General features: G+C 32.6%; 6 protein-coding genes across 6 annotated transcripts; 2 read left to right on the top strand and 4 right to left on the bottom strand.

The window, feature by feature from the left end:
- Positions 1 to 653: 653 nt before the first annotated feature.
- On the top strand, positions 654 to 12,509 carry LOC119601806 (sodium channel protein Nach). Its single transcript, XM_037952986.1, has 8 exons — positions 654 to 760; positions 830 to 1,021; positions 10,426 to 10,776; positions 10,835 to 10,982; positions 11,313 to 11,506; positions 11,569 to 11,907; positions 12,045 to 12,154; positions 12,214 to 12,509. The coding sequence occupies exons 1-8, from the start codon at positions 654 to 656 to the stop codon at positions 12,507 to 12,509; spliced, it is 1,737 nt and encodes a 578-aa protein (XP_037808914.1).
- On the bottom strand, positions 1,849 to 3,246 carry LOC119601837 (zinc carboxypeptidase A 1). Its single transcript, XM_037953023.1, has one exon. It carries the CDS (start codon positions 3,193 to 3,195, stop codon positions 1,915 to 1,917), a length of 1,281 nt encoding a protein of 426 aa, XP_037808951.1. The 5' UTR covers positions 3,196 to 3,246; the 3' UTR covers positions 1,849 to 1,914.
- On the bottom strand, positions 8,000 to 9,370 carry LOC119601838 (zinc carboxypeptidase A 1-like). Its single transcript, XM_037953024.1, has one exon. It carries the CDS (start codon positions 9,321 to 9,323, stop codon positions 8,055 to 8,057), a length of 1,269 nt encoding a protein of 422 aa, XP_037808952.1. The 5' UTR covers positions 9,324 to 9,370; the 3' UTR covers positions 8,000 to 8,054.
- A 2,420-nt stretch (positions 12,510 to 14,929) lies between the features above and the next one.
- LOC119601807 (transcription initiation factor TFIID subunit 11) lies at positions 14,930 to 15,919 on the bottom strand. The gene is made up of 3 exons (XM_037952987.1): positions 15,488 to 15,919; positions 15,242 to 15,426; positions 14,930 to 15,180 (listed from the first exon to the last, which is right to left on the bottom strand). Exons 1-3 carry the CDS (start codon positions 15,784 to 15,786, stop codon positions 15,044 to 15,046), a joined length of 621 nt encoding a protein of 206 aa, XP_037808915.1. The 5' UTR covers positions 15,787 to 15,919; the 3' UTR covers positions 14,930 to 15,043.
- A 291-nt stretch (positions 15,920 to 16,210) lies between these two features.
- On the top strand, positions 16,211 to 19,145 carry LOC119601831 (methionine aminopeptidase 2B). Its single transcript, XM_037953014.1, has 3 exons — positions 16,211 to 16,520; positions 16,586 to 17,434; positions 18,510 to 19,145. Exons 1-3 carry the CDS (start codon positions 16,367 to 16,369, stop codon positions 18,935 to 18,937), a joined length of 1,431 nt encoding a protein of 476 aa, XP_037808942.1. The 5' UTR covers positions 16,211 to 16,366; the 3' UTR covers positions 18,938 to 19,145.
- Positions 19,146 to 19,284: 139 nt separating this feature from the next.
- On the bottom strand, positions 19,285 to 24,208 carry LOC119601830 (zinc finger protein 699). Its single transcript, XM_037953013.1, has 6 exons — positions 23,769 to 24,208; positions 22,844 to 23,448; positions 21,966 to 22,173; positions 20,957 to 21,897; positions 19,898 to 20,899; positions 19,285 to 19,827 (listed from the first exon to the last, which is right to left on the bottom strand). Exons 1-6 carry the CDS (start codon positions 23,770 to 23,772, stop codon positions 19,405 to 19,407), a joined length of 3,183 nt encoding a protein of 1,060 aa, XP_037808941.1. The 5' UTR covers positions 23,773 to 24,208; the 3' UTR covers positions 19,285 to 19,404.
- Positions 24,209 to 24,969: the final 761 nt, after the last annotated feature.

The raw sequence follows: 24,969 nt of genomic DNA, 5'->3' as shown, positions 1-24,969 counted from the left end.
GTTCAGTTCTAGTTCAGTTCTAGTTCAGTTCTAGTTCAGTTCTAGTTCAGTTCTAGTTCAGTTCTAGTTCAGTTCTAGTTCAGTTCTAGTTCAGTTCTAGTTCAGTTCTAGTTCAGTTCTAGTTCAGTTCTAGTTCAGTTCTAGTTCAGTTCTAGCTCAGTTCTAGTTCAGTTCTAGTTCAGTTCTAGTTCAGTTCTAGTTCAGTTCTAGTTCAGTTCTAGTTCAGTTCTAGTTCAGTTCTAGTTCAGTTCTAGTTCAGTTCTAGTTCAGTTCTAGTTCAGTTCTAGTTCAGTTCTAGTTCAGTTCTAGTTCAGTTCTAGTTCACTTCTAGTTCACTTCTAGTTCAGTCCTAGTTCAGTTTTAGTTCTGTTCTAGTTCTGTTCGAGTTCAGTTCTAGTTCTGTTCTAGTTCACTTCTATTTCAGTGCAGTTCCATTTAAGTTTGCCTTCTAAATCTTATGTTGTCATTCATTCCTCTCCCAACATAATCAATTATATTGACACCTGTTATTTAAATATCAAACAAAATTACCACCTGCCAGTACAAATTAAGTCCTTTTAAACATTGAAATGATTTATATCCTACAATACTCTCTAACGTTTTCCTATAAAAGTCATAACACTAATTGACATCTTAACAGTTGTTAAAAGGACATGTTTGGCTTTTTATTGAAAAACAAACATTTAAAAGATTTTCTAAACGAGAGTGCCATACATGGCCTGCGTTTGTTGCTGTACTATACACGGTTCAAATATGCCAGGTAAATGGGCTTATAAAGAAGAAGGTTCAAAATTTCAAAACATGATCCATATTTTAATAAAATTTTCAGATTTATTTGGACAGTTTTTATATTTGCTGTAATAATTTGGACTCATTTTATAATAATAACGCTGATTGTACAATATATTCAACAGCCAACAGAGGTGCATATGTCCACTAATATGGTTCATGTTTCGAACACTCCTTTTCCAGGTGTGGCCGTTTGTAGTGCTAATAAGTTGAGTCGTGAAAAAGTATTAAGGTTCGCGGAAAAGGTGTAAGTATTCAAGGATCGAAATAAAAACGTACATATATTTCAGTTCTAGTTCAGTTCTAGTTCAGTTCTAGTTCAGTTCTAGTACAGTTCTACTTCAGTTCTACTTCAGTTCTAGTTCAGTTCTAGTTCAGTTCTAGTTCAGTTCTAGTTCAGTTCTAGTTCAGTTCTAGTTCAGTTCTAGTTCAGTTCTAGTTCAGTTCTAGTTCTAGTTCAGTTCTAGTTCAGTTCTAGTTCAGTTCTAGTTCAGTTCTAGTTCAGTTCTAGTTCAGTTCTAGTTCAGTTCTAGTTCAGTTCTAGTTCAGTTCTAGTTCAGTTCTAGTTCAGTTCTAGTTCAGTTCTAGTTCAGTTCAGTTCTAGTTCAGTTCTAGTTCAGTTCTAGTTCAGTTCTAGTTCAGATCTAGTTCAGTTCTAGTTCAGTTCTAGTTCAGTTCTAGTTTAATTCTAGCTCAGTTCTAATTCAGTTCTAGTTCAGTTTTAGTTCAGTTCTAGTTCAGTTCTAGTTCAGTTCTAGTTCACTGCTGGTTCACTTCTAGTTCAGTTCCAGTTCAGTATTAGTTCGGATCTAAGTAGTTCTGATTACTAATACGATTTTCACCTTATTACAAATAGTCAATAGTCATCCAGCAGTTAATTTGTAACTCACAAACAAAACCTATTTACATTTTTGTATAATCTTTAAGAGCTTCAGACAATACAATTTTAATTAGTAAGAAAATAATAAGATAAAACCAATATATGGGTCACACTTTGCTTTAAGGCTTTCCAAACAAATGTTCAAGTGGTGTAAAAGTAAGAAAAACAGTGGTATAATAATTCGTTTAATAATTCTCTAATAACGTTTTATTTATACAATTTACATGGAATGTATAAGACATAATTTATTTGAAGTAACCCAATTTTTGGACTTCGTTAACCATGGCAACAATAGAGTCAACAGTTTCCTCACCAGTGGAAACAATTTGCGAAGCTGGTAGTTTAAAACCAACCAAGAAAGAGTTGGAGGAAGGTCGCAATTCATAGCAGTAGGCCATTCTGGTGCCAACATTTTCATAAGCCCAATCCACAGAGGCGCCCGAAGCGGGATAGATAGCATCATAAATGTTGCCACCAGTGTATTTGGTGCCATAACGTTTATTGATGGCGGCAATACTAACATCGAAAACTTGTTTCAAATCCTTATAGTTGGGTGGCAATTCAGCGGTGTGACCGTAAGGGAAGAGTAAATACTGAGAGTAGGCATGGAAGGAAATGTAGAGAGAGATTTTACCCTCCAAAGTTTTAAGGTAATCGGCCAAGGAGCGAGTTTCAATTTCCGAGAAAGCAGATGGACCAGCATAGGTATCAGAGCAGGGATTGTTGCTAGAACCCACAACATTCCATTGGAAGCCCCAGTTACGATTGGGATCAGCTCCAAAACAGCTGCCATAAGGAGTACGAGTCTTACGCCACATACGATCTTTGGTGTGGGTGTAAACATAACCATCAGGATTGGCATGAGGGAAAATATACCAGTTATAGTTGTCAGCCACTTGGCTAATGCTGGCCACATTAGAGTTCAACAATTGATTGATCAAATAGGTGGCAGTGGCGGGAGCAATCCATTCACGAGCATGTATACCGGCCTCAATAAAGATGCCAGGCTTTTCCGATTTACTCTTGGAGATTTTAACACCCAAAATCGAACGTCCCTGATAGGTCTTGCCGCCTTCAATTAAAGTCACAACACCGGGATATTCAACAGCCAATTGTTGCAACCATTTGTAGGTATCTTCCAATTCATAGTATTGATTCCAGTTGTACGAAACCGAACGAGATAGAGGATTAGATTTAGCCACTTGTTCTTCATCATCTTCCAATTGACTTTGCAAATTGCTCTCAATCAATTCATATTCCACCTCACTGGTACCCATAATTTCCAAGAAATCAGGTACCTTATGAGGAGCTACCACCACATTAATGGGTTTATTAATACTGTGTATGCCATCCAAGAACATTATAGAATCCGAAGCACCTTCCAAATTTTTCAAAACTTCCAATTCAGCCTCACTCGAAGCGGTAGTTCTATACACACGATAATTGTCATAACGAGCACGTTCAGCCTGACAGGCAACGGCCAAAAGACACAAGCCCAAAATTAGGTTAAATTTAAAAAATGCCATTGTTGTTGCTTAGTTGTAATCGCCAAAGCGAATGTTGTTCTAGGGCCCAGAACAAAACTTTTATAGCAAACTGTTGGCATTTCTTAACAAATTCAAATAAAACTGCAACCCATAGAGCTTTGACTGGGTTAAATTGATAATTACGGCAACAACAACAACAAGATAACAAGTGTTTTGTTTAAAATTTGTCTATTATACAAATATCGAAGTTGTATAAATAAAGGTTGTAAATTTTCAAATATTATTTCTTGTTTTGAATTTCCTCTACATTGACTAGCGTTGGCTATCTTTAAGAATTGCAATATTTTGGTTTCTTATCGTTCGTCTTACACGTCGTTTCTTTTCAATCAAAATAAATCCTTTTATAACACAAATCATAAATTTAATACATTATAAAAATAAATCTTATTTTATACGTACGTACATTTGTTTGTATGTTTATAAGTGCTTGTGTCTGGTTTAATATTTTCATAATTTTTACTTCATGATTTTTGTGACGTTCAAATGTTAATTTATAAAGTTACAAATTTATGTTCAAAAATATAATTAATTGGTTCGTAATTACTTTACTAGCAAAGGAATAGATTAACAAATACGAAATGCAACTAACGAAATTTTCTTCTATTTCTGTTGTAGTTCAGTTCTAGCTCTGTTTTTATTTTTGTTTTATTACCATAAGGCATTAATTAGGTGGTTACAAATTTCTACTGTTCTATTATGTTCTACTGTTCAATTTATGTTTTAGTTCTGTACTAGTTCAGTTCAGTTCTAGTTCAGTTCAGTTCTAGTTCAGTTCTAGTACAGTTCTTATTCAGTTCTAGTTCAGTTCTAGCTTAGTTCTAGTTCAGTTCTAGTTCAGTTCTAGTTCAGTTCTAGTTCAGTTCTAGTTCAGTTCTAGTTCAGTTCTAGTTCAGTTCTAGTTCAGTTCTAGTTCAGTTCTAGTTCAGTTCTAGTTCAGTTCTAGTTCAGTTCTAGTTCAGTTCTAGTTCAGTTCTAGTTCAGTTCTAGTTCAGTTCTAGTTCAGTTCTTGTTCAGTTCTTGCTCAGTTCTTGTTCAGTTCTTGTTCAGTTCTTGTTCAGTTCTTGTTCAGTTCTTGTTCAGTTCTTGTTCAGTTCTAGTTCAGTTCTAATTCAGTTCTTGTTCAGTTCTCGTTCAGTTCTAGTTCAGTTCTAGTTCAGTTCTAGTTCAGTTCTAATTCAGTTCCTGTTCAGTTCTTGTTCAGTTCTAGTTCAGTTCTTGTTCAGTTCTTGTTCTGTTCAGTTCTGGTTCAGTTCTGTTCAGTTCTTGTTTCAGTTCTTGTTCAGTCTTGTTCAGTTCTTGTTCAGTTCTAGGTTCACTTCTAGTTCAGTTCTAGTTCAGTTCTAGTCAGTATTCTAGTTCAGTTCTAGTCAGTTCTAGTTCAGTTCTAGTTCAGTTGTAGTTCAGTTCTAGTTCAGTTCTAGTTCAGTCTAGTTCAGTTCTAGTCAGTTCTAGTTCAGTTCTAGTTCAGTTCTAGTTCAGTTCTAGTTCAGTTCTAGTTCAGTTTCTAGTTCAGTTCTAGTTCAGTTCTAGTTCAGTTCTAGTTCAGTTCTAGTTAAGTTCTAGTTCAGTTCTAGTTCAGTTTAGTCAGTTCAGGTTTAGTTCAGTTCTAGTTCAGTTCTAGTTCAGTTCTAGTTCAGTTCTAGTTCAGTTCTAGTCGTTTAGTTCAGTTCTAGTTCAGTTCTAGTTCAGTTCGTTCAGTTCTAGTTCAGTTCTAGTTCAGTTCTTCAGTTCTAGTTCAGTTCTAGTTCAGTTCTAGTTCAGTTCTAGTTCAGTTCTAGTTCAGTTCTAGTTCAGTTCTAGTTCAGTTCTAGTTCAGTTCTAGTTCAGTTCTAGTTCAGTTCTAGTTCAGTTCTAGTTCTGTTCTAGTACAGTTGTAGTACAGTTGTAGTTCTAGCTAGTTCAGTTCCAGTTCAGTTCTAATTCAGTTGTTGTTCAGTTCTAGTTCGGTTCTAGTTCAGTTCTAGTTCAGTTCTAGTTCAGTTCTAGTTCAGTTCTAGTTCAGTTCTAGTTCAGTTCTAGTTCAGTTCTAGTTCAGTTCTAGTTCAGTAGTTCAGTTCAGTTCTAGTTCAGTTCTAGTTCAGTTCTAGTTCAGTTCTAGTTCAGTTCTAGTTCAGTTCTAGTTCAGTTCTAGTTCAGTTCTAGTTCAGTTCTAGTTCAGTTCTAGTTCAGTTCTAGTTCAGTTCTAGTTCAGTTCTAGTTCAGTTCTAGTTCAGTTCTAGTTCAGTTCTAGTTCAGTTCTAGTTCAGTTCTAGTTCAGTTCTAGTTCAGTTCTAGTTCAGTTCTAGTTCAGTTCTAGTTCAGTTCTAGTTCAGTTCTAGTTCAGTTCTAGTTCAGTTCTTAGTTCAGTTCTAGTTCAGTTCTAGTTCAGTTCTAGTTCAGTTCTGTTCAGTTCTAGTTCAGTTCTTGTTCAGTTCTAGTTCTGTTCTAGTTCAGTTCTTGTTCAGTTCTAGTTCAGTTCTAGTTCAGTTCTAGTTCAGTTCTAGTTCAGTTCTAGTTCAGTTCTAGTTCAGTTCTAGTTCAGTTCTAGTTCAGTTCTAGTTCAGTTCTAGTTCAGTTCTAGTTCAGTTCTAGTTCAGTTCTAGTTCAGTTCTAGTTCAGTTCTAGTTCAGTTCTAGTTCAGTTCTAGTTCAGTTCTAGTTCAGTTCTAGTTCAGTTCTAGTTCAGTTCTAGTTCAGTTCTAGTTCAGTTCTAGTTCAGTTCTAGTTCAGTTCTAGTTCAGTTCTAGTTCAGTTCTAGTTCAGTTCTAGTTCAGTTCTAGTTCAGTTCTAGTTCAGTTCTAGTTCAGTTCTAGTTCAGTTCTAGTTCAGTTCTAGTTCAGTTCTAGTTCAGTTCTAGTTCAGTTCTAGTTCAGTTCTAGTTCAGTTCTAGTTCAGTTCTAGTTCAGTTCTAGTTCAGTTCTAGTTCAGTTCTAGTTCAGTTCTAGTTCAGTTCTAGTTCAGTTCTAGTTCAGTTCTAGTTCAGTTCTAGTTCAGTTCTAGTTCAGTTCTAGTTCAGTTCTAGTTCAGTTCTAGTTCAGTTCTAGTTCAGTTCTAGTTCAGTTCTAGTTCAGTTCTAGTTCAGTTCTAGTTCAGTTCTAGTTCAGTTCTAGTTCAGTTCTAGTTCAGTTCTAGTTCAGTTCTAGTTCAGTTCTAGTTCAGTTCTAGTTCAGTTCTAGTTCAGTTCTAGTTCTAGTTCTAGTTCTGTTCTAGTTCTGTTCTAGTTTAGTTCTAGTTCAGTCCTAGTTAAGTTCTAGTTCTAGTTCAGTTCTAGTTCAGTTCTAGTTCAGTTCTAGTTCAGTTCTAGTTCAGTTCTAGTTCAGTCCTAGTTAAGTTCTAGTTCTAGTTCAGTTCTAGTTCAGTTCTAGTTCAGTTCTAGTTCAGTTCTAGTTCAGTTCTAGTTCAGTTCTAGTTCAGTTCTATTTCTGTTTTAGTTCTGTTCTTATTCTGTTCTATTTCTGTTCTAGTTCTGTTATTGTTTTGTTCTAGTTCATTTCCATTTTTGTTCAAGTTCTGTTCTGGTTTTGTTCTAGCTCTGTTTATTTCCTTTTTTTAGCAAAATATATTCCACGTCTCTGTTTAATTTATTTTAAATATTTTCCCCAATTTCCCCTTTTATTGGAAAACGATTAAGGCAAATTGATAAGATTAAAATATTTATCGCTTAAGGTAGTTAAACATGTAATTGTTGACATAGAAATACTCTACAGAATGAAAATATTAAAGTTTAATAGTAATTTTTAAAAAATTCCCTACGTTCAGTTCAAGATAGCCAACAATTAACACCAATAAATTATAATTTTAGTTTGTAAAACACTTTCAAAATAAACAACAATTTTCATAATACTTGCATGAATTTAATTTCATAAGAGTAATTACATTTACTAGATTTATTGCATAATTTTAAAAAAATATTTTGCATTAAAAATAGTTACATACTAGCAGTAGTATTGAATAATTGCAATTATTTGAATATATTATATGACCTTTTAACCCTATTAGATATTAAATTAATCAAAATTTTTGTATATTAATTAACTAGAGAAAAAATTCATGCAATATTTTCTTAAAGATTTGTTCTTAATCACGTGATAGGAGTATTAAATCATTATTTGTCATTAGGGAGGTAATGTTTGTGAAAATTAAATTTAATTTTTTAAAGTTTATTCTCACAGTTAGACAATTTTAATGGTTAAATATTTATTTCATATATTTTTCTTATCGGTTTTGGGAAATCCCAAATTAAATATTATTTCTTGAACTTATCTCTAAAACTTCTGTTTTCTTTGAAAAAAAAACACTTAAAGATTCAAGACACACTTTTTAAACATTTTACTATGGGAATTATTTGATCAGTATATAAAATCTTTAATCATAAATTTTATCAATTAACTTTAGTTATAAATCATTTTAATTAAACAAAAGTAAAGTGATAAGATTGTAAGTCCAAACGTACGAAACATAAGTTTTTAACTGACCAGTATAAACTAAATATCGTGTGGATTAATATGATCATAAATTTTTCTAAACTAATCATGATAACAAAACCATGATTTTCCAAAAGAAAGCGAAATTTTTAAAAGTAATAAAAAATATTGATAAGAAGCTAAATTTTTGCAATGATTTACAACCCTTTTATACAATTTAAAGTTAAAATTAGAAATGGCAACAACAATGACGGAAGAGGAAAAGTTATTAGACGAACAAAATGAAGGTGTTGTCAAAGAAAAGCTACAAAACTTTGCTAACTTTTGAAATGGGGCTCGTAGGACCATATTTTTAACACTATTTTAAAAAACACACATTAATTTGGTTTTTAAATTTCGTATAAAAAAATATTCGTTTTTATTTAAAATCAATAATTTACATGAATTTTGTAATACCAGCTTCCTTGATCATGGCCATTAAAGAATCCATAGTTTCTTCACCGGTGGGTATAATTTGTGAAGCAGGTAATTTGAAACCAGTCCAGAAAGCAGTCGAAGAAGGACGCAATTCATAGCAGTAGGCGTATTTAACATCTTGAGTACCATAAGCCCAATCAAGACTGGCACCAGCAGCAGGATAGATGGCATCATAAATATTACCACCAGTATATTTGGTACCATAACGTTGAGAGACAGCATCAATGGCAACATCAAATACACGTTTCAAATCACTATAGTTGGGTGGCAATTCTCCGGTATGACCATAGGGGAACAACAACAATTGCGAATAGGAATGGAAGGAAACAAACAAGAAGATTTTACCCTTCAATTCAGTAGCAATGAAGTCAGCCAATGATTTGGTTTCAATTTCGGAGAAAGCAGAAGGACCAGCATAGGTATCAGTGCAGGGATTGTCCGAAGCGCCAACTTCATTCCAATGGAAGTCCCAGTTACGGTTGGGATCAGCACCAAAGCACTCGCCATAAGGAGTACGAGTCTTACGCCATAAACGATTGGTGGTGTGGGTGAAGACATAACCATCAGGATTAGCATGAGGGACAACATACCAATCGAAACTTTCAGCAATCATGCGTACTTCCTTATTTTCACTGGTCAACAATTGATTGAGTATATAGGTAGTAGTGGCGGGGCCAATCCATTCACGAGCATGCATACCACCTTCCAAGAAGATACCTTTCTTGCCAGGACCATAAGAAATCTTAACACCCAAAATATCACGTCCTTCATAAGTTTTACCAGCTACAAACACTGAAACCACATTAGGGTATTTAGCTTCCAAAGAGTGCAACCAACTGTAGGTATCTTCCAATTCATGATATTCCTCCCAGGTATAGTCACCAGTACGTCTCTTGGGATCAGCTACAATATCATCTTCCAAAGAAGCTTGAGCATTAGTATCCACAAGTGTATAGGGTACCGAGTTCTTAATCAAAGTTCCAACGAATTCTGGCACACTTTGAGGAGCTACAACAACATGAATCTTTGAGTTCAAATAGTGTACACCATCCAAGAAAATGTAAGAACTTGCGGCTCCTTCCAATTTCTTAAGAACCTCCAATTGTTGTTTAGTTTCAGGTTGCAATTGATAGACATGATAGTTATCGTAACGTACTTTTTGGTTAGCAGCCGTTACAGTGGCCAAACCAAAAATGGCCACCACCAAAGCGATGGTTAAATACTTCATGTTACGCGTACTTTCGACAAATAGTCTATGTTGCAAATGTACGCATAGTTTTTATAGGATTTCCTTGGGTAAAAGATAACGAATCCAAAACATTTTGAATGAAATTGAAACAATAATAAACTATGGGCATTTCTTAGGAAGAGATATGTATACGATTATAACCATATTTCAACACATACAATTAGCTGTTTAAGTGTGCTCGTGTATGGAAAAATGAGTTAGAACTGATAAGACCTTATATAAAGAGTATTTGTTGTGAGAATACAATACGAGCCCCACAAATAATCCAGTTCAAATTGATAGTTATTTTATTTGCATTTGTATGTGGTCTGCATATTAATTGGATTATTGCAAAGGGAATAATTTCAAGAAGTTCATGTTCAAGAAATGTTATGCAGGCATGAAATTGAAATGATAAAAAGAATTATTAAGCCTCAAAAGGTTTGTGTTTAAATGATTAATATATCGGATATAGACTAAAAAGCCTATACAAGAGGAAAATTCCATTCAGTAACATCTAATAATTTACGTAATATATCGGCGAGCAAGATTAATCTGGTAAAATCGATGCAATTATGTAGTGACAAGTTCTCTGCAATTATTTAGATCGGTGATAATTCGCGAAATGGAGCTAAAATAATCCTCAGATTGATATCCGACATACAACTGACATTCAATATTCCTTAAAAATTATAATGAAAGGCTGAGTGAAGCTCCAGCACCTGCGATCTTACTTCGGATCACAAGAGCTCCACACTCAATTATATTGATGAGCTAAATGAAGAACCACACTTCCTCATATAGAGCAGGACATTGAATGAGATTTCAGAAAACATTTTACTCCTTTTCGTCAGCTATATTGGGACCGTTAGTACGACAGCTGTATAGAGCTCTATTCATTATACATATATTATCAGTTCTTTCAGTTAATTAAGTTAACAACACCTTCAAAGATAACTTAAATACTAGATTAACTTAATCACTAAAAATTAATAATATAAAATATATTAAAATTATAATTAATAATAAGCGAATTATATTGAGCATGACCTTCACATATGTATGTTTCCTTTTCTCTCTCTTTCTCTCTTCCACTTAACAGCTTTGAACAGCAACAACGCTATAAACCCTACTATTTGGCTCAAACAATTCCCGAAATGGCTCAACATTTACTCAATCTCAAAGGTTTCTATATCTTTCCGCATGACAATTTATCGCTCAATTTAACCATACTCCATCGTTTGGATAAAATTTTCACTTTTATGTTTAATACTACCGATTATCCGATACGTGATTATTTGAAGATATTAGCACCAGATTGTAGAAATTTAGTTATACGTGGCACTATATACGGTGAAGAAATTAACACTAGAGATTATTTCAATAAACGTTTAACGTCATCGAGTGTATGCTGTATGTTTAATTATAATAGAAGAGGTTATTCCATAGATGAGTAAGTTGTAGTAAGTAGAGTTTTAAATGTTCTATTAAATGTTCACTTGTGTTTGAAGGAAAACCCGTGAGGCTGATAATCGGTTTGCTGAGAATGCGGAGAAAATCAAATTTCAATCCAATTCTATATTGAATTCTATACAATTTGTTTTGCGTAGTTCACCGGAAGATTTTACCATAACAGAATTTCATAATACAGCATTTCAGGTAAGAATTTGGAAAATTGTTTTTTGTTTTCTTTTTATTTCAAATTACTTTTACTTTACTGGATTACTGCATAAGACCTTGTAGGCATTACTTTCTTCTTTTTATTTTCAATTACTTTTATGTTGATGAATTTACTGCATACGATGCTGCTTCTTGCTATTGAGTCCATATTTTTTCTTTTTATTTCTATTTACTGGCGTAAAAATGTGTGCACTATTTGCAATTTTTGGTCACAAACACTAAATTTTCACAAAATTTTGATTTCACTGAAACACTTTTTTTCTGCTAAAACACGATTTTTAAACAAATATTTTAAAACATATTCAACAGCTTTACATTTTCCCCCGGGAAGATTATGCTACCATACAATCAAATCGTATAGGAGAAATTTTAGTTGATTATAATACCATAGTAGAAGTACCCATAGAACCGGAATTCTTCGGTTCCACCCAAAGTGTAAGACAGTTTGCGCCCGAAGTACGTAACTGCTACTTTCCAGATGAGGGACAAAAGTTACTAAATCAGTAATTATAGAAATCAAAATAATAAAAAATTTTCATTTAAAAATGTTCATATTAAATTTTAGATCCTATTACTCTATCGATGAATGTCTGCTTATATGTCGCATGGATTCTATGCTGAAATATTGTGGCTGTGTTACACCACCTATGGCGGCCACTAATAAAACAATTACATATTGTAATTTTTTAGATTTACCCTGTTTAATAAATTGGCGTGCCATTTGGTATGGTTGGAATACTTTTGAATATGTTCATGAAAATGGTAAAGATATACAGGATGATTTTACCACTGGACACAGATGTCCACAATGTTTACCGAATTGTAATGGTGTTGATTTTAATCTGGAAGTTAATGATATGACTATGAGACCAACATATGGACAAGCTTATAGTCATGGGATATTGTAAGTTTACCTAATCGATTAATTAAAAGAAAGTCTGGAGAGAAAGCCTGGAGAGACTTAATAATGAGATTTGTTATAGGATTTTAGTTTATACTTTTGATAAGTTCGTTATGCTTTTTTGTCTTTTTGAATTTCAGAAAAGGTCTTACTAATGCAAAACCTTTGGCTATAGTTAAGCTATATTTCAAGCAACTTTATGTTTTGTCTACAGAAATGGATATTGTGGGCGATTGGGTGGTTTTATTAAGTAATTAGAGACTCTCGTTTTAAACTATTTATGTTATATGTAACTTTAAACTTTTACAGATCGTTTTGGCGGCATTATGTCTCTTATGTATGGCTTTAGTATTATCAGTTATATCGAAATTATATATTTTGCTACCGGAAAATTTTTTGCTTATCATTTGGATAGTTGGAAACTAAAATTGGAACGTAAATTATCTACTCTAACTCATGTAACAGAAAATGAAGCAGACTATAGTCCAGAGGATGAACCACCACCCGCCTATAATTTGTGCTGGAAGGAATTGAAACCTAAGCAGCCGGTGGATATGGAAATATTCAGAGATGAAGTTATTTTACATTTATATAAAAGGGAATGATTGAAATTGAGAGATATACTAAAATTTGACAATTTATACAATATTTTCATGCAAAAAAAAAAAAAAAACTAGATTTGCACCTAATTTGAAATAAAATTATAGCATGTGAACAATTACAATAAAATTTGAAATCTTGTTTACCAAAAGTAAGTTTTGGGGTTACTTGTGTGATTCCTGAAACTATTCAATTAAAATCTAATTTTAAGGATATAATTGGTTTTGTTTTGATAGAAAATTAGAGCTGAAACTGTAGATTTAATAAAATTTTGACAAAACCTGGCTTTTGGTCAAACGTTCCTATAGAAAATGGAATTGAAACATAAGTAATTTTAGTAATAAATCCAAATAGAAACAGGTTCTATTAAAATTTTCTTAAATATTTAATTTTAAATTAAATTTTTTTAGACATTCCTATAAAAATGGAATTGGAACAAAATTATCTGCTTTAGCTAATCGTAAAGAAAATTGTTAACACTAATTTCTTAAAAAATGCCACAAATTTTAATATTCTTCCCAACATTCCTATAGAAAATGGAATTGAAAAACAGTAAATATTTTCTACTTTTATAGAAATCATATCACATAAGTATTTGTTACTTAAATTTGTTAATTTTTTTTAATACTTTTATATTTTGTCGTCCATTCCTATGAAAATGGCAATGAAACAAACTAATATGTCACGTCTACTAGAAAATAAAGTTCGAAAATTTGTTATTAACACAAATTTATGGAAACGTTCTATAAAATTTTAAATTTTATTAAACGATCCTATAGAAAATGGAATTGAAACATTGTAAAATTTTTAAATTTCAATAGAAATCATATCAGAATAGTTTTCTTAACTAAAATTTGTTAAATACTTTTTAATAATGAAACAATTTATAGCACATTTCTATGAAAATGGCAATGAAACACAAATTCTATAGTTTATCAAACGTTCCTATTAAAAATGGAGTGGAAACACAATAAATATTTTGTAATTTCAATAGAAATCATGATAAAAAAGTATTCTTAACAAAATTTTTTTTAATAAAACTTTAATCTTTAGCATTTTGTTGCCCATTCCTATGAAAATGGCAATGGAACAAAATTATTTTCTAGAGCTAGAAGAAAAATAAGTATAAAAAACATTATTAATATTAAATAAAGGGAACGGGCTAGATAATTTTATAGTTTATCAAAAGTTCCCATAGAAAATGGAATTGAAACACATTAAAAATTTTAAATTACAATAGAATCCGTATTAGAAAAGCGTTCTCAAATAAATTTGTTAAATAATATTTAATACCTTAACAATTTGTCGCTCATTCCAATGGAAATGGAATTGAAACAGGGTAAATAGGTATTTGCAATTTGAAAAGAAATTATAATTAAGAAGTAGGTATTCTTTAGTAAAATTTGTTAAATCATTTTTAACTTAACATATTTTGTAGAGAAAATCTAAAATATTGATTTTTTAATAATACTATAGTGATGTTAATGATTTTTTTGCAAAATAAATCATAACTTTCTTTTTTATTCGCTTAATGAAGCTTTAATTTAAATTAAATTAAATTTGTTTTTAAATAAGCACTTAAAAACGCTTAAAACCTAAACTAATCGCTCTAAGCAGCAACACTGTACAATTTCCTGGCAATTTTTAGGTCGCCAAATAAATTGCAAATTTTTGTTTTAAAAACAACAATAAACATAAATTCCATTGATTAATTGAAGAATTACCTTAAAATATTATTAATTATGAATAAAATTTACAAAAATCCATTGTTATTGCTGTATTAAAAGCAATTAGCAAAAGCACTAACAGCAGCCCTCTATTTTTTCCACCACATTTATTTTGTGTTATTTTTAAGAATTTACTTACTTTTTTAAGAAAATTTCATATACTTTATGTTGTTTCACTAATATTTTATATTAATTTTCATTTTTTTCATTAAAATTTTATATTTTATTAACATTTATTTTAATTTTTATCACTTACAAAAACTTCACTTGCTTTTCACTGAAAAAAATATAACAAAACTAAACAAGAACTACCGTTAGGAATTTGAAGTTTGGTTTTTTCTTATTCTGCAAAAAAAAAAAAAAAAACAAATGTCAAAAGCCATTTGTAAACAAACAACAGAGGGAAAAATACGATTTCGTTTAATTTTTTGTAGATGTTAAAGATAAATAACTATTTTATTGAAATTTTTATGAAATAACGTTATTTTAATAAAAAATTATATGCAGATATGTTTCTGTGTATTATAATTAACTAATAAATAGTTGTTTTGTTGAAGAGCTGATGGAATTTAAAGGATTTTCTTAGAAGGCAAAGTGTTTACTTTTTTTGTTTTTAGTGAAAATATCTAAAATTGCTAAAAAATAGTTTTTTTTTTGACAAAAATCCCTTTTTGTTATTTGATTAAAATATCTTAAGATTTCTTAGAAAATATTTGTTGTTTTTTATTAAATTCAACTTAAAACTGGCAGTTTAATTCATGAAATTATTGAAAAATTAAAACTATAAGTCTAAAAAATAAACTAAAATGAAATCAATTCAATCTAAAATAAGGTTTCTGAAATTTGCCTATAGGCATACGATTGCGTTGCCTTAAACGGCGTACAGCTTCACGTAAATATTTGGGTTGCAAGGCGCCAGTATCACCCATTTCTTCCATGACATCCAAGGCTAAGAAAAAACAACATAAAAGTTTTAACTTCAGAACAAAATCTTGTATAAACCAACTTACCTTCTTCCACTATTTCACCCACAAACACTTTGGCTATGCCGGACATGGCAATAACTACATTTTGTGAAACCGAACAGCCGGTAATGGTTTGCATAAGTCTTTTGACGGCCGCTTTAGGAAAAGCCGAACGTCGATACATTTCATAGCGATCGAGCTGTTCTTCGGTGAAATTGGACACCAAAACCCTAGTAATTTTGGAATATTTAATAAATTTGTGAATTTTTCTCCTTAAACCCAACAACTTACTGCATTTTTTCTCTTTCCTCCTCTTCCAATTCCTTTTTGGACTTTTGTTTACGACTTACACACTGTTGATCCTCCGAATCTTCTTTATTTTCTGTTTGCTCCCTTTTAACCGCCGTCATATGTTCGGTTTTATGATCTGAATCCTTGCCATCTTCTGGTTTATTGTCTGAGTCTGAATTTTGACTACTTTCGCTGGTGGTTTTATTGTGTTCATGGTGAGAATCGAAAAATTTCAAATCCACCTCATCGGAATCGTTGAGATTGTTAGATTTTTGCGTGGGAAAGAATATATCATCCATTTTTAAAGAAATATTCTATAGATTTTTTAAAATAAAGGAATTTTATTAAAAATTTTTAATATTTCTGCTGATTTGTTTACAAAATATACAAAAAATGTCATTTGTGGTAGAAGAATGTCTGTGTTCATGACATTGTTTCGGTGTTGCAAAGTGATAAAAATACAATTTTTCCAACACTTACTCATATATGAATACTGCCATTAATAAATTTAAAGAAATTTACTTTAAAATGCGTTAAAATTATAAAACTATAATTTTATATAATTTGTAATATTTTTAACAAATTTGAAAATATAAATTAGAATGTTTTTAAATAAAATTTATAATTTTTGTTTATGTTTTATTCAGTGCTGCTAAGTGTTGTGTTTTTCTTCGTCTGTTTTTTTTTTGGGATAGTGTTGTTAAACGTTTCTTTTTCTCTTTTTTTTTTTGCTGTCATTTGGTTTGAAGAAAAAAACTCGTGTTCGTTTTTTTCTTCCTTTTATCAAGAAATTGCATTTGTACGGTTGTTGATTAGTACAAATAATTGAAATAATTTTATATTTTTGTTAAATAAATAAAAAACAACCTAAATAACATTATGTCCGCCGTGGAGGAAACTAAAGTTGATGGCAATGTGCCCTCAAATGTTGAAAAAGCTGTCGAAGCCAATGAGGTCTCCGGTAGTGCAGCACCCCAAGAAGAGGTTAAAAAACAAAAGAAACCTAAACCAAATAATAAGAAATTGAGACAAGGTAAATCCAACTCATGCAACTGCAACAAAAAGAACATTTCTAATATATTTTTTTCTAATAAATAGCTGAAGCTGCTGCCAAGAAAGCGGCCGATGGTGGAGAGGGTGAAACAGCCGGTACTGAAGCGGACAAACCTGAACAAAATGGTGAAGCCGGCGGCGCCGAAGGCGAAAAGAAGTCGGGCAATAAGAAAAAGAATAAAAACAAAAATAAGAACCAGAAAAAGGTACAAACCGAACCACCCTCCATACCCATTTCCGAACTATTCCCCGATGGCAATTTCCCCGAGGGTGAAATTATGCATCACCCTAAACCCAAACATTTACCTGATGATACCGTAGCCGCCAATCGTTTCACTTCCGAGGAAAAACGTGCCCTAGATCGTGCTCATAATGATATCTATCAGGAACTGCGTCAAGCGGCCGAAGCCCATAGACAGACTCGTCAGTATATGCAACGTTATATTAAACCCGGCATGTCCATGATACAAATCTGTGAAGAACTCGAAAATACTGCTCGCAAATTAATAGGCGAAAATGGTTTGGAAGCCGGTTTGGCCTTCCCCACCGGTTGCTCTCTCAATCATTGTGCTGCCCATTACACACCAAATGCTGGTGATACTACCGTTTTGCAATATGATGATGTGTGCAAAATTGATTTTGGTACACACATCAAGGGACGCATTATTGATTGTGCCTTTACGCTGACGTTCAACAACAAATATGATCCTTTGTTGCAGGCCGTTAAAGATGCCACCAATACTGGTATCAAGGAAGCTGGTATTGATGTACGTCTATGCGATATTGGCGCTGCTATTCAGGAAGTTATGGAATCCTATGAAATTGAATTGGACGGCAAAACGTATCCTATTAAGGCGATACGTAATTTGAATGGTCATTCCATTAGTCCTTATCGTAAGTAGATGTAACTTTTATAATTTTTTTTATTATTTAGGGAGCACGATTACGCTGTAGACTATTTTAATCTTTAGAACATTTTTAAAATGATCGTTCTTAAAAGTGGTTATACACTTTTTGTGGCATTTTCGGACCGATCGTGCAGAACTGATTCTCCTTAAGATATTTTCGAACTGATCGTGCTGAATTGATTATCTTTTTTTCATTTTTTAAACATTTGAACTGATTGTCCTTAAAATATTTTCAAACCAATCGTGGTGAAGTGATTCCCGATCGATTTAAACTTTTTTAACATGATCGTGCTCAGAAACTTTGTCTTATTATTTTCATGCGGAACTGATTCTCCTTTAATTCTTTTTTTTTATAATTTTGAAACCCATCATGCTGAACTAATGGTCCTTAAAACACTTGCAAAACGATCGTGCTGAATTGATTCATTTTTAAACATTTTGAAACCGATCTTGCAGAATTGATTGTCCTTAATTTTTGAACCTATCGTGCTGAAGTGGTTCTCTTTTTTTCCTGTTCTAAACAATTTGAAACTGATCATAGTGAACTTATTGTCCTTAAAATATTTTTGAAGCGATCGATTGTGTTAATTTTTCATCTGTTTTTAAAATTTTCAAACCAATCATGCTAAACATTTTCGAATTGATCATAAAGAACTGATCCCGCTAAACTAATTGAGCTTAAAACATTTTTGCTTAAGTGATTCTACTCAAAAAATCATGACAATCATTCTAAACTGAAACTCTTTAAAACATTTTCAATCCGATTGTGCTAAAAAGATCATCTTTAAAAACCTTTTCGAATCGATTATACAGAACAGATTGTATTTAAAACATTCGAACCGATCGTGCCGAACTGATTCTCTTTGAAACACTTTCAAACCGATCGTGATGAAATGATTCTCTTCAAAACTTTGCTATTCGATCGTGCTGGAAATTCTCTTTAGAATACTTTCTAACAAAAAATAAAGAAAAACTTTCCGTTTATATTTTTTTAACTTCCTCGATCCTCCTTATAACATTTTTTAACTAGATTCTCTCTTTCACCTTCCGCAATTTAACAGGCATTCACTCCGGCAAAACTGTACCCATCGTCAAGGGTGGCGACTCAACTCGAATGGAAGAAAACGAATTTTATGCCATTGAAACTTTCGGTTCAACTGGTCGTGGTTTGGTACATGACGATATGGACTGTTCCCATTACATGAAGAACTTCGAAGCACCCTTCGTGCCATTGCGTTTGCAATCTTCTAGCAAACTCTTGAGTACCATTAATAAAAACTTTGGTACTTTGGCTTTCTGTAAACGTTGGTTGGATCGTGCTGGCGCCACTAAATATCAAATGGCTTTGAAGGATCTGTGCGATAAGGGTGTTGTGGAGGCTTATCCACCATTGTGCGATATTAAGGGATGTTATACCGCTCAATACGAACATACCATTATGTTGCGTCCCTCTTGTAAAGAAATTGTTTCACGGGGTGATGATTATTAAAAGAAAACCAATGATGATTGTGGTTTAAAGAACGAAAATAAAATAAAGGTTTGTTGTAACAAAAGAAAAATTGTCCTTACAGTTTGAAACTGTTGACAAGGACTAAATATATTTACATATTTTTCTTTTTATTAACATTTTACTATATCCCCCCAAAAAATATATATACTTCCTGCATTATAATAAAAATTTGTTATTCATTTCTAAAGTTTAGTTTCCTTTTTTTGTTTAATATTTTTTTTCTTTTTTAAGAAAAAAATCTATTACATTTTCTATATATTAAAGCGAAAACAATAAAAGAAAACAAAACCTATTATGCTAAAAAAAAAAATAAAAAAAATTGAGTTTAAATTTTTTTTACGAATTTTATATTTATGTTTGCAAATACAGATTTTAAATCTGTAAATAAAACTAGTTGCTAGTTAAATAAACCTTAATTTTTTTAAAAAATATTATAAATAACATAATTAATCTCTATTATACATGAGTATAATTTCAGAACCCGAGGTTACATAGTTCAAGGGAATGCCATCACTCAAAGAGCCATCCTGTTGCATGTTACGCGCTTGATTATTAAGCTCTATAGCCATGGGTGAATCATGGGTAATAACATTTTTGGCTATAAAGGTGCGCGTCTCTACATAATCCAAACCCGGCTCTGGTTTGGCACCCATTAACAAATTACCCTTTTGTACACCCATATATTGAGTAGCCTTGGCATTTAAGGGTAATTGACCACAAGTTTCTGCCTGAACCTTGCGGTGAGCCTGCAGATTGGAAACACAAGTAAAACGTTTACCACAACCATTGCACATAAAACGTTTAATGCCTGTATGCACTGACATATGGGTCAAAAGACTCTCACGATAAGGATACTCTTTGGGACAAAGCTGTAAAAAACACCAAACAATTAAAACCACAATTCATTTTTGTTCTTAATAAATTATATAAACAACTTACATGGCACTTAAAGCGCTTCTCTTGGGTATGGGCGTATTTTATATGTGTCTTATATTGGGCCTTAATCTTAAATGTTTTACCACATTTATCACACTGATAAGGTCTAGCATCACTATGCAATAACATATGGGTTTTAAGTATACCCGCTGTGGTTAAACATTTGCCACATTCCTGACACTGATACAAAGGCAAACGACCACAATCCGAACGCTCATGATCGGTAAGTTGGGTACGACCCAAAAATTTCTTGCCACATTTCATACAAATCAAATTACGATTATTTTTATAATCCCTATTACCGCCATGAATGCGTGCCTTATGCGATTTGAGAGCATCACAGCCGGTCATAAATTTCTCACATATTTCACACCACAACATATCCTTATGCTTATCCTGGGCATGAGCCGTCGCCTCTTCACGTGTTTTAAAGTATAAAGTACAATAACAGGGACACTTGTGTATTAAAGTGCCATCCGGACCATGTTTGGGTATATGCGATAGCAAACGTTTTTCCATCAAATAGATTTTATCGCATATATGACATTTGAACACATCATTGGTCTGTACTTCTTCCAGTTCATTTTTGAATATTTCCTTAATAAAATCTTCGGATTTTTTATGATCTTCACGTAAATGTTTCTCATAAGGTTTGCGCATATAATAGATTTTTATGCAATCAGGACATTTCCAAGATTTATCACGTTTCTTCAGCAACTTCATGCGCTCTCTCAGTTGTTTGGCTGATATCGAAGCCAAACGATAAGATTTACCTTGGCCAGATTTGCTATCATCATCAGAACCGGCCTCATTTTTCGGGCGTCTAGGGCGGTACTTGCCACGCTTTTTAATAAACTTTTTGATTTTTTCCGATTTCGAGAAAAAGGGTTGGAAATTGCGTGGTACCTTAACACTGGCCGTTTCCTTTAAGGAGGGGAAGCAGTTGGTAATATCCTCTAGTAAAACATAACAATCTTTTATATCATCCTTGGTGACTTCTAAGAGCTAAAATTTAAAAAAAAATACAAATATTTGTGTATAATTAAGGAGTAATTATCTTACTTGTTGTCCCTCTTGTAAAATATCTTCTCCAGGTTCCTCTACATCATCACTATCCTCAAATTTGATAAACGCTACTTCGGTCTCTTTTAATATATCTTCAGAATCCAAGGAATCTTTAGCTTTACGTGATGATCTTTTACGTTTTGTCGTTTTGCTGGTTGTTTCATCATAAACACCACCTGGCTCTCCCTCCTCCAAAGTAGTATAATCATTTTCATTTAACAAATGCTCCAAAATGCGATCTTTTTCATCAAACAAATTATCCTTTTCATCTTCATACTTCACCTCAGCTGTATAGGAATCCATGCGTGTATACTCAAATTCCCCTAAAGGTTCTATTTGTATATTGGTGGTTATGGCCACTTCATCTTCAGCCTCATCATCATCGTTTTCTAGCTTAATGTCAGGCATTGGTATTTTAAAATCTTTATCATCCTCCTCCTCTTCTGTGTCTGTATCGGCCGGTTCAAAGTCCGGCACATATTCATCCTCACTATCATCCGACCATTGGGTACTGGTTTGATTTAACAAGGTTTTATCTGGCAAAGGAATTTCACTGGTCTCTTCTAAAATAGATTTGATCTCCTCCGGTTTTTGTTTTGGCTTCAATGGTAGATAATCCTCATCATCATCATCCATGTCTTCATCTTCAAGTTCCTCTACCTTGAAGTCATCAGCATCCTCTTTAGTATCGACTACCTCCAAACTAATGGCCTTTTTCCGTGGTGTACGCTTACGTAAAGTTGGTGCTGTTGTTGATGGCGATGGTCCAAGTCCAGTACGTTTACGTGCGGTAGGTTTTATTTTCGGTGGCTTACTGCTGGTGGGTTTATTGGGTGTTTCCTTTTTTAGGGCTTGAACTTTGACCTGATCATCGGGTTTAATAATTTTATTAACATTTACCACTTTGATTTCCGAAGTGGGATTTAAGGTGGCTGGAACTGGATAAATGCAAAATATGATTATTGTTTGTTTTAGAATGTAATGAGTGTTTTTTTGCGCAACTTACTTCTGGAAGTATGTTTTCTAATACGATTTCTGGGTGGATCGAATTCGGGTAAACCACAAGTATCCGGGCGATTGCGGCGATGTTTGATGAGATTGGAATAACATGAAAATCTTGAACTGCAACCGCGACACTCTACCAAACGTATTCCGGTATGAATGGAAGAATGTGTTACAATACTTTCGCGATGCGAAAAACTTTTGCCACAAACCTGGGAGGGAAATTGAAAGGAAAAAGTTTAAAAATTTTAATAAAATAAAAATTTTTAATTAAAAATTTCGAAATTTTAGTGAAAACTTTTAATTTTTATGTGAATTTAAGGTGAAATTCAAATTTTTAGTAAAATGTTTAATTTCTAGTGAAATTTTGAATTTCTAGTGAAATTTTGAATTTCTAGTGAAATTTTGCTTTTCTAGTAAAATTTTGATATTTTAGTGATATTCGGATTTTTTGGTGAAATTTTGAATTTCTAGTGTAATTTTAAATTTCCAGTGAAATTTTGAATTTCTAGTGAAATAACGAATTTCTATTGAAATTTTTAATTTTAGTGAAATAACGAATTACAAGTGAAATTTCGAATTCCCAGAGATATTTCAAATTTGTAGAGAAATTTCGAATTCTTAGTGAAATATCGAATTAGTGAAATTTCCAATTAAATTTTTAAATTGTAGTGAAATTTCGAATTTCTAATAATATTTAAAATTTTTAGCGAAATTTCATATTTCTAGTGAAATTTTGAATATTTGGTGAAAATTCGAACTTCTAGCGAAAATTCGCATTACTGTTTTCAGCGAATTAAAAGTTAAATTTTGATTATTTTTGATAAATTTTTAATTTTTCAGGGAAATGAAAAACTGCTTCTTCTTAATCTTTGTACTTACATCGCAAGTATACGGCTTCTCTCCCGTATGTGTCCTCTCATGCTCCACCAATCTGGCCTTCTGCTTAAAATTCCTGCCACAATAACTGCAACAAAATTTCAATTCTCCCGAGTGATTATCCAAATGTTGTTTTAAATTATATTTCGTTACAAAAGCCATGGGACATTTATCACATTTATAGGGTTTAATACGGCCACACTCTGTCTCCATGTGACGACGATAGGGATCGATAGTCTTATAGGCGGCTCCACATTTTTCACATTTAAATATTTCGCGATCAACACCCTGATGTATGTCGCGTATGTGAGCTCGATAGTCGTCCTCATTGGTAAAAGTGGCTGTCTTGCATAGGCGACATGCTATAGTGGTATGTTCAGATTCACGATGCTTTTTTAGCTCTTCATCGGAGCAGAAACGGGCTTCGCAGTAGCGGCATATAAAGCCGCCAGGGGGTTCATGTTTTTTGACGTGCTTCACATAGCCGGCTAGAGAGACGAGAGCTTTATTGCAAACGGGACAGAAAAGTTTGGGCACCCCATCTGTGGATAGTTTGACCAGCATGTCTTGGGTAGCAGCTGCTGTGGAGGTAGAGGCAACGGCTTCCGCTGGAAATTGTTGAGAAAAGTAAATTAAAATCTCGGTTTTTTTTGACAGATTTGCATCAGAAAAGGTTTCAAAATTCTTTTAAAGGTTAACATTTCATTTTATATTATAAGCACTTATCCATCCCTGACATAGCGGCTGTATTTTGACACTTGTTTACAAATCAACGAAAAAAAGTGGGAAACAACAGTAATGAACACCACCACTAACAAGAAGCTTAAGCTTAACAAGCGTACTAACAAAAATTTTATTAAAACTAGTGATAAAGTGTATAAATGTAAATAAATTTAAAAGAAAATTGTAAAATACTAACAAAACTCACCCATTTTAACAAAAATAACCTTAAAACTAACAACTGGCTTGCTTGTTTGGCTGTAAAAACAGGGTAAACGTTTTTTTCTTTCTATTAACAAAATATTCTTTCTATAAATTTTCTTGCTCTTTGTGGCTTTTCTTTAGTTTTTCGTAATTATCACATTTTTTTTTGCAACTACTTTTTTTCGTTTGTATTTTAATTGTAAATTTTTCTTATTTCTGTTGCTGTAGTTTTTCTCATTTGTTTGTGTTTATAGTTTTTTACTTTTTTTTTCGCTTTTTGTGTTGATTTTAATTTTTACACATTAAAAAATTTCTGGTAAAATTAATTTTCTTTTGATGAACAAATATTTCTTTTTTTGCTTCTTTATTCTCTTTCTGTGGTGTATATACACCTTGAAAAATCGACACGTCTATTATGGCGTTGTATACTCTATTAAATATGGCTGCTGTTAGTATGTAAAATTTTTCTCACACTGCATGTGCTAGAAGAGTTGCCATATTTGTTTTTCAAAGGAGAAGTGTTCAAGAGAGAGAGAGAAAGGGATTTGTTTATGATTGAAGTCTAGTGTTGGTAAACGTTTGTTTTTTTATATTCACATATAGAGGGCGCTGTATGGTTGAAGGAATGTGTAAAGAAAATATCCGTTAATTTTGAATGAATTTAAATGGAAGTTGAAGTTTGTATGAATTTATATGGAAGTTAGGACTATAGACTCAACTAGGACTATAGACTAGACTATAGACTAGGACTTTAGATAGACTATAGGACTAGATATAGACTAGACTATAGACTAGACTATAGACTAGACGATAGCACTCGGACTATAGACTATACCTATTAAGACTAGGGACTATAGACTAGACTATAGACTAGACTATAGAATAGACTATAGGACTTAGACTATAGACAGAATATAGACTGACTATAGAATAGACTATAGACTAGACTATAGACTAGGACTATAGACTAGGGAACTTATAGAATAGACTATAGACTAGACTATAGACTAGACTAGACTAGACTATAGACTAAGACTATAGACTCGACTAGACTATAGACTAGGACTATAGACTAGACTATAGACCTAGACTATAGACTAGACCATAGAATAGACTATAGACTAGACTATAGACTAGACTATAGACTAGACTTAGACGAGACTATAGACTAGACTAAGACTAGACTATAGACAGACTATAGACTA

The sequence above is a fragment of the Lucilia sericata genome, unplaced genomic scaffold, assembly GCF_015586225.1.
Source record: "Lucilia sericata isolate MDLA Ls3-8-SP2 unplaced genomic scaffold, ASM1558622v1 Contig000192F_arrow, whole genome shotgun sequence".
NCBI lineage: Eukaryota > Metazoa > Arthropoda > Insecta > Diptera > Calliphoridae > Lucilia > Lucilia sericata.
Note: the sequence above shows the minus strand (reverse complement) of the source record. Positions and strands in the feature narration are given on the sequence as shown.